This window comes from Miscanthus floridulus, chromosome 6 (assembly GCF_019320115.1).
Source record: "Miscanthus floridulus cultivar M001 chromosome 6, ASM1932011v1, whole genome shotgun sequence".
NCBI lineage: Eukaryota > Viridiplantae > Streptophyta > Magnoliopsida > Poales > Poaceae > Miscanthus > Miscanthus floridulus.
The window spans coordinates 124,598,698-124,608,019 of NC_089585.1; the positions used below are offsets into that span (position 1 = coordinate 124,598,698).

A 9,322-nucleotide genomic window follows, 5' to 3' on the forward strand; every position below is an offset into this window, starting at 1 on the left:
ATCGACGAGCAGGAACATGGAATCGAAGATCGGTCGAGCGGACGAGTCTAGACGTTAGCGCTGCGGCGCAGCCACCATTCTCTGATCTCTTCGTCATATTCCGGCACGAGCATAGCCAAGCCGATTGGCGACAGCAGCGAGAACCATAGCTCTCTTGCGAAGACGCATCCCAAGAACAGGTGTCCCACCGTTTCGGAGTTTCGCTCGGGCTGCCGACCGGCTGGTCTCTACTTCTTGCGCCTTTGAATAAACGGCCGCGCGGCGCGGCGTGCTAACATCTATCTCTTGACGAGTATATAGCTTCTCTGAACAAGTTAAGCGGCAAAAAGGACAGAGATCCTGCATCTCTCCCGCTGCAAACTACACCGATTGCCAAGATGCATGCCAGTTTCACAGAAAACATAATCACCTCGCTCTCTTGTTTATCACTTGTATAGTAGTGAGTTTGTATTTGCAAGCGAGTTAACTATTGGTAGCTGCTGGAGGTTTCAATTTCTCCACCCATGCACGTCTCAAAAAAAAAAAAATCTCCACCCATGCATGCGTTGGGTTGGGGATCCGACTTGGAGTCAAACTTGTCAGTGCATGCATGCTTGCCAAAATTAGTGTGATATAAGTCGTGCATGCATGGGATTCAAAAGAGATGTCAGGGCGGGTAACATGTTGCATGGCCTTTTGTGTTCTGTCAACCTGCGCCTATCTATCCGTTCCAGCTATATATGTCTCCCGATCCTGTTCTCACCAGCTAACTGTAGGCAGTACCACGGCAATTCCATTGGTGAGGCAACTACACTGTTGAGCATGTGAGTAGTAGCCGCGGCCCGCGGCCTGGCCTGCCTGCGATCGATCGATAGCCGCCTGCACCACCCGGCCGCTTGTTTTTCACACGGCGACAGCCACGCGCCTACCCCAATCATCACGACGACGTGCATGCAAGTTAACGCAAAAACGCGAGCGCCGTACGTGCATGACACTCGATCCGGCCGAATTCCTGTCGTCTGCTAGCTACTACTAGTTGCTTTAATTTGCACAGACTCTCATCAGCGCCAGCTCAAAAAGGCGTGGCAGCAGCATCATGTCACGTTCCAACAACCAGCTAGGAGACCGTACGTACGAGGCTAAGCAAGGCAAAACAGTCCTCTCATAGTCTCATGCATGCGCCGGACAAACAAGAGCAGCTCTCGTCACTCGCCGCTCGCCGCTCGTGATCCGTCTTGTTCGGAGTGCGCGCACTCTAGTAGAGATTAGAGGTTCGTAGTAGTAGCTTGATTGGGTCACAGACAGTCACACTCACACCCGTTAAGTCCGCGGGAGATGGGGCTTTTCGACGACCATGGGGCTGAGCTCCTGAAAAGCTGAGGCGGATGTCATGCTTTTGGGGCGTCGCTCGGCAGATACCAATGATAGGGCCACACGGGCCGGCCGCGGCAGGGGCGGGCAGTCGGAATGAGATCGCGAGCGGCCGCTCCGGAAAGCGGCGGCAGCACCACCTCATTCCTTTTGCTTTGCCGCGTTTTTTAAGCCCGGGCTGTCACGGCCGGCTCATCAGGGGGAAGCTGCCGTGTGCCGTGCCGTTTGAATAATGCCGGGGCGCCGCACCGCCGGTCGTCTACGGTGTGGTGTGGAATGCCCGGCCTCCCCCATGGCGTCGCGCGCGGCCCTGCTAGTAGCTTGCTCCATGGGCAGGCATGCAGTCCAGTCGTGGGCGGGCGCGTCGGTCGTGGCGCCGGCCGTGCCGGCTTTACGGCCTTTGGGCGTTCCCGAGCGCGCCGTGCACGGAAAATCCGTGCTGCGTGGGAGCCAATTCCCGAGGAATAGGCGCGCGGGCGCGGGCGCGGCCGGCCGGGTCGCGTCGTCGTCGAGGGATCTTAATTTGGACCCTTCGGCTGGCCGGAGGATCGGATCGCCCCGGCGCGGCCGGCCGGCCTCAGCGTGGTCCAGCTCCAAAGAAGGACGTCGTGATTGCTAACGTGCCGCCGATCGAGCCGGGGATTATATTAGTTAACTCGCGATCGCGCAATCCTGTCTCGCGTGACGAATGGATGGATTTGGATTGGGCGGAGGACGCGACGCGCGACGGGGGCCATGCCATGATTGGTTTCTCCTCCTGATCGGCCTAGCTCGCCGAATCGTTTACGTGTGCGTCTTTTCGTGGCAAAAGTGATTGACGTGCATGCATGCATGGAGGAGATCCTTTTTATCATGCACAGCACAGGTGTGCGTGTGTTGAAGGCTCGTGCCCGTGCATGAACCGGCTCCTCCGGGTAAAGCTGTTTTGGGGGGGATAATAATTATCGTGGCCTGCTTTGGATGATTTGTTATATATATATATGGTGTATTTATTTGGTCGGTATCCTCATCCTACGTTGTGAGGGGTCACGTACTCTGCTTGATTAGCTATAGGACTACTTTGTCTCCGACAGGGCATCATCAAAAGTAAAGCAAATTGGAATTTGTGGAGCTTAAATGCATGGGCTTATAGTAGTAAGTATGGATCATTATAGCTGCCTCATGTGGGATACCCTGAAAGATCATAACAAGATCCATGCATCTGGTGGCAATAATAATTACTGCACCATGCATATATTCCTGCCCCAATAGATAGTGAACGTACGTAGTAGATTTCACAAACGTAGGGATCTCCTGAAATATATATGTACGTCTGCATAACCTGATCTGCAGGACAATCAATTTTATTTAGGGTCAATATATACAGTCAATAAAATCAGACGGACGTATGTGTAGATGAATATGGTCAATGCAGTCAAAATGATAAACAAGTAGAGCGACGATGTGCATGGCGGAAGGCCTGTTGTCCTGACGTGTTCGTCGAAATCAGATTCGACCTCCTCACTTTGATCACTCGCGATTCTTTTATCCTCTCGCGCACAACAACCTGGGATTTGGTCTAAAAAACCATTCTGAGAGGCCTTAGCTTCTCGCGCGCACCCTCCGGCCGGCCGGTCCGGTCCTGCACTGCGTCTCCATGTCCGTTCTCCCTTGTCCTCCACAAAATCCACCAACAATATCGACCTCGATGTGATGGACGCACCACTCCCACAAAATCCACCACCAGTCTCTCTGCACGCGCGCCCGGCTCCGATCGATCAACTGGACGCCCTAATTTTCTGAGCTCCAGTGACCAACGATTTGGATTTGGCTAGTTAACCAAATCAGGAGTTGTGCACGGCGATGCGGTTGGACGACCGATACGGGGGACGCCCTTTGACTTGAGAATATGGCTTGGCACGGCTCGTATAGACTGTTCTCTCTGACCGTGAGTGCCGGTAATTCCCAATGCAGGGTGGTCTGGCCAGACGGATAGCGGTCTGCGTCGTCGCCGCTGGCAGCGTTTGATGCACAGAGATAGTAGTTAGCCGTTAATAATTAGTTACTTGGATCCAAACAGGTCTAGCTAGTTGTTAACTGAATATCTAACAAATAATATTTCAGTAATTATCAATAGATCAAACTAGCTAATAGCAGCTAATATAGCTATAAACTATTAGCTAGCTAACTATTAATAGCTAATAGATCCTAACAGATTCTAAGCTACTACCCTCATTCCATTGATATTTCATCTAATTTTGCCATAAGTTGATTTTTTTTAATTTTGTGTAGCAACATCCATACAATTATATATAAAAGGAGTAGCATTATCTTATCTTAAATGAAAGGTTTTTAACTATGAAAGTTCTTTTTTTATGAATATTGTAATGAATTCAATTTATGTAAATATGGGCATGGGGTCCGTCCAAATAGCGTGTGTAGATAGTTTTTCTTCATGGTAATATTTGGGTCCTTTTACTTAAAAATAACCTTTGAAAGTAGGTTTTTCTTTCTTTATTTATTTATTGTATACTTGTCCCTCTTCCCTCAGCCGTCCATATAAAATCTGTATAGTTATCGGCAACAGCTTCTTTAGTTCAAAGATATTGTCGTTTCCTCCTTTCTTTTTCCCCACTCATATTCAGTCGAGCGGGCCGTGACTTGTGAGATTCCTGTTGATGCCAAATCAAGGTTGTCTTCAGTTTTCTTTTTGTGAGCTCCATTCCTCGATAAAACCACTATAAGTTTCAACAAAAATTCCATTTTCCTTACCCCTCTCGTATTTCTATTAATGTGATCCTATAGCTTCTCTTGCGGCCGTGACTCAGTTGCCTTTTCCCCCCTCAAACATCCTGAACTCATATGTGAGCATCTAGGCTCCTCAGATAAGTGGTTTTGGTGGCTAATGATAATAACTATGCGGTTGTGACTAACTCACTAACGTATGTTGCTGCCTTGTTGGAGAAATAAGTGTTGATGTTATATCACCAGTGGCGTAGCTCAGGGTTGTCTGTGTGGGCCATGGACCACCCTAGAATTTTCGGAAATGATATTGTGTAGATATTTAGGTAGTAAGTTACTATGTAAATTTCAGTGTTTATTGCTCGAATTTTATAGTTTTTGTAAGACTTTTATGTTTGTATTATGTTTCAGTAAATTGTATACGTTTATATTGCTAATAAAAATATATATTATATTGCACCACCCTAGTTAAAACTCTGTTTACGCCACTGTAGATCACAATGCATAGGATAGGATGAAGATGCCCCCCTCCCTGCCCCCTCTCTTCGATGAGAAGGTGATCGAGGACTCAGTTGAAGATAAAAAGGTGATTCAGAGTCAAGCAGCGCAAAAGGACTCAAGACTGAAGGCAAAGGATCTTTGCATGACTTGGTTGATCTAGACCTTTAAATCATCATAAAATCCAACGTTACATATTCTTTTATCGATTAATCTTAATAAATTTTAGGCCCTCTCAATGAACATGAGGCTCCTTTTAACATTATTGTATCGGTACAATAGACTTTATATATTGATTGTTAGAGTTGGAAAAACTAGACTTAAACAAACCTAGATGGATTAGCAACAAATGTTTAACACCTAGTAGCAATATGATATTAGAAGATTTGTCCTAAGAAAATATTTCCAAATCACTATATTTTGGAATCAATAACCCTTACTAATAGTAATAATTTAGAAAAATATTGGTCAAAGACTAATTACACCCCGACTGAAATTAGCTGAAAAATACTGTTCTGGCTGAAATGTTGTGAGAGAAAAACACTATTCCGACTGAAAAAGAAGACAAACAAGCCGGATTTAAGGTAAGCCGAACATGGCCTGTTGACTGAGTGTAAGATATCTCGATACAGTAAAAAAACGGCTAAAATCTAGCTTACTATTGTCAATCCTTAACACGACGTATGTGTCTCTTCTCAAGATTAGCAAGAACAACAAACACAGCTTCACTAGAAAATGTCTACATGGTACAGCCGTACAGAACAGATGCCGACTATAGTTGAAATCAGAATCCATGGTTCATGGCAACGGAACAGGCGTCCTCCAGCTGTGGAACTCAATCAGATCTCTATTCACAATCGATCTGTTGTGCAGCCAGAACGTTTCGGGTGATTGATGGAACCGCTGCACTTTCTTCTGCAGCTCTGTCAGGATACCGGTCATGGCAGAGCACGGCACAGTATCAGCTGCATACACCCACAAGCATCTCATCTGACGCCCATGACCAATCATTTCCTCGATCCTTTCATCTGCAACACCAACAGACGTCAGCTTCCCTTTGATCCGGTGCAGCCTTAACATATATTTACAACTACAATTGATAACTACTCCATTCCAAATTATAAGTTTGTTTTGATACATACTCTTCGGTCCAGTTTATAATGCACAGCTTGATATGGCATGATCTCCTAGGATATACTTCGAGCATTCATTTATACATTTACGACTATAAACTTATGATTATTGGATAATACATTTGATTACAAATATAACCGTGTTAAGTCTATATTACAATCGTAAAAAAAATTGTAGGCCCAATTATTGGTTAAAGATCGTAAAGTTTGAACCTTGATATGCGTGTACGCCTTATATTTATAACTATAAACTTATGATTATTGGAGGGAGTAGTTTTTACTATGTATCTAGACATATTTTATATCTAAGTAAGACTCTACCGCTTGCACCAGGCCCGCCCTTCACATATTTTATATCTAAGTACATAATAAAAACTATATAACTAGAAAAGCTAAAATAACTTAGAGGTTGGACGAGTATAATGCAATACCTGATATTGATTCAAGGTACTCAAGGAGTTCAGGTCCAATCCTGGACGATGGCCACTTTATCGAGATTTCACTGTAGTCGATCACATTCTGGAAAGGAAGCTCAACTTCATCTGACAAAATCACCGGCACACATTCCTATCATCAAGATTCTCACAAGTTGATCATCACCATGCTACAAAAAAAGCATCTCTTAGCAGGAGGAGAAATAGGATAGCTAACCACAAAGAAGGATTCATAGAACCGAAGTGTCCAAGATGACTCTCCACGTGGAGCCAAGCAGAACTTTGCATTTCTCAGGTGCTTGAAGTATTCGATCCTTCCCAATTTGTTGGGGCCAGATAATTTGAGTTCTGGAGATTCCAGCTACAAAACCAAAGTTACATTACATGCGATCAGAGTTTTAAACAAAAAGGATGTGTTCAGAGCACTGTCCAACAGGGGCAGCCTAGAAAAATGAATATGGTGCAATCATGATTTATTTGAGGTAGACAACTAAACAAGGATGTTTAATGCTAACTTCCATGCATTGCAATGTGACTATACCCAGATAATTGAATTAAGGTGCCAGACTTTGAATTATCACTTTTCATCCATTAATATTGAATGAAATCATAAAAAAGTTTACAATAATCTCATTTACTCCCTCCATTCCAAATTATTAGACATTTTGGCTTTTGTAGATACATACCTTTTACTATGTACTTAGATATACACTATGTCTACATAGTTAAAGCAATGTATCTAGAAAAGCCAAAACGTCTTCTAATTTGGAAAGGAGGGAGTAATTTTTATTTTAATACATTTTTAAACTTATTCTGTAAATGAAATGGAAGCTAACCTTGTCAGGATACTGCTTTGCAAGCTCCACCAGTTGAAGGCGCCCTGCTTTCCCCTGGGCACGTCCAAGGAAGTTGGCTAAGCACTTCCTTTTTGTTAGCGGGATTGGTTGGACAGCACGAGCATCAGACTTCACCATAGAATCATCCACGTTCCCAGGTATAATAATATCTTTCCATGTATTAAATGCACTCGTACCACGCTTGTCAGTCCGGTCACCCTGACAAATGAAACACAGGGCCATAGATAGACTTCTCAAATAGACAACAATAAAACAGCACTAGAGCCACATCCTAAGATTTGGATAATTTAAACACTACAACTCCTTTCTTTTGTGGAAAAAGAATGTGGCACATGTTAATAGCATCACAAACAGCACATACCTCTGGAGTAAGGATAATAGATCGATTCAGAAATGTTGCCCATGAGCGAAACAGATGAGCTCCTGCACCACTACATATGACAGAAAAGGCATAGTTTTCTCAGGTAAATAAAAAGGTCCCCAAACATATATTGCTCTGGCAAAAATGAAGAAAACTGGTTCACCAAATAGTAGTTACAGGATGTACCTTGGGAAGACAAAAATGTGGTCACGCCCACCTGATCTATGGAAATATGGCATCTGACTCAGAACCTAAAGCAAATGAAGGCGAAACAGTAACGAATTTGTTTTCATACACATATGACAGGAACATCATGTGGGGGGTTACCTTGACATAGGTCTGATTGATTTCCTTGTCACTTAGTGCCCCTGTCATGCGAACACACTTGACATAGCTCGGAACAAAGAAGAGATTTGCTTGATCCTTGTTGAATGTTCTGAACCTTGACTTTAGAAGAAACTGGTGGATCTTGACCTATGAAATGGAAAACCACTGACTTGATGTTTATTGTTTCAGTTTTCTGTAAGAGATATTGGGTGCAGGTACCCAGAATCTAATGAATGGCAGCAAGGATTATACTAGCAATTGTCGTTAGTTTGGTAGGAGTAGCTCCTGCTATGCTACTCTGACAAGATGAACAACTGAAAATTTGACCTAAGTTGTGTGTAATAAAGTAACAAAATTTTGAATCAGGAATTTATCGAATTGCGTGATACAGAGTACGTTGCTTGAAACACTGATTGAGATGGACGGCCTAGACAACACAAGTATGATTGATGTTGTGCAGGTTCAATAGTATACGCCCTCTGCGTAGAATTAGGTTAGGACCAGGGGGGCAGCAGCTGTACTGTAATCTAGGGAGCGCAATTTGCAACAAATTATTTGTGCGTTGCCTCCTCAGACAAGATCAGTGCCGCTGTTCTGTGACTAAGGGGGAGGGGGGTTGAAGAGAAAAGAGGTGGTGGGGTCCAACGTTTACCTGGGTGCCCCATTGACCCTTAAGGCATGTGGCGGCGGTGATGGTGCCATCGCGTCCCCGGAGCAGGGCGCGGAGGCCCTGGATCTCGTCCTCAGCGTAGACGTAGATGCGGAGGTCAGCGGAAGAGGAGGGCCGGCCGGGGGTTATGGGGGCGGAGGAAGATGTGTCGAGGAGGAGGCGGTCGAAGAGGCGGGTGAGGAGGAAGGTGGCAGCGACGAGGAGCAGAGCGCCCACCTGGTGAGCGCGGCTGCAGGCTTGGTGGTGCCGCATGCTCCGATAGCTCGCCGGAGCCAGAGATGGGGTAAGAGGTGAGGGGATCTGATTCCGAATTTCCGATCATGAGCCCGGCGCGCCGACGATCAGCAGCAACCCAGCAGCTTAGCTTGGGTGAGCGAACCTGCTGCAATCTCTCCAGTTGGGCCGGGATATGCTCCCTTTTAGATTTCATAATTCTTTGACTGGGCCTCACCCCACAAAAAAAATGAATGAAAGTCTATATGATCTCACTCAACCATCGCAAAAATCCAATTTGCCTCACTCAGAAAATTGGATTTTTTTAGACCCCTTTAACTTTTGAAACACTCAATTCACCTCCTTTTGATTGAGAGGCTATCATAGACGACACCTTTTTCATGGCTTTTGCATTGAAAAAAGTGCTCAAAATATAATGACAAAACCTGAGAAACATACGACACTTGTAGGTTGGATGGAAAAGTAAGCTATTACTTAACCTATTCATGTTGTGGATAATTCGTGGTTGGACAGCTTTTGTGCCGCTGTTAATCTGTCCAATATGTGTCTAGTTGTGAATTGTCCATCTATTTGTGCGGATTATCGACGGATTGACACTACACTACTACTACTGATGCAGATTATCCAAGGGGTTATCAAGTTACAGATTATCCACAAATGGACTGAGCCTTCCACATGTTTAGAAACCGTAGATCGAGCAATTTGCCTATGCAGCGCAGGTCTTGCAATATTTTCAG

General features: G+C 44.9%; 1 protein-coding gene across 1 annotated transcript; it reads right to left on the reverse strand.

The window, feature by feature from the left end:
- Positions 1 to 5,278: 5,278 nt before the first annotated feature.
- Positions 5,279 to 9,284, reverse strand: LOC136459464 (probable glucuronosyltransferase Os03g0107900). Its single transcript, XM_066459313.1, has 8 exons — positions 8,334 to 9,284; positions 7,682 to 7,828; positions 7,541 to 7,605; positions 7,355 to 7,424; positions 6,973 to 7,191; positions 6,354 to 6,497; positions 6,134 to 6,269; positions 5,279 to 5,597 (listed from the first exon to the last, which is right to left on the reverse strand). Exons 1-8 carry the CDS (start codon positions 8,601 to 8,603, stop codon positions 5,368 to 5,370), a joined length of 1,281 nt encoding a protein of 426 aa, XP_066315410.1. The 5' UTR covers positions 8,604 to 9,284; the 3' UTR covers positions 5,279 to 5,367.
- Positions 9,285 to 9,322: the final 38 nt, after the last annotated feature.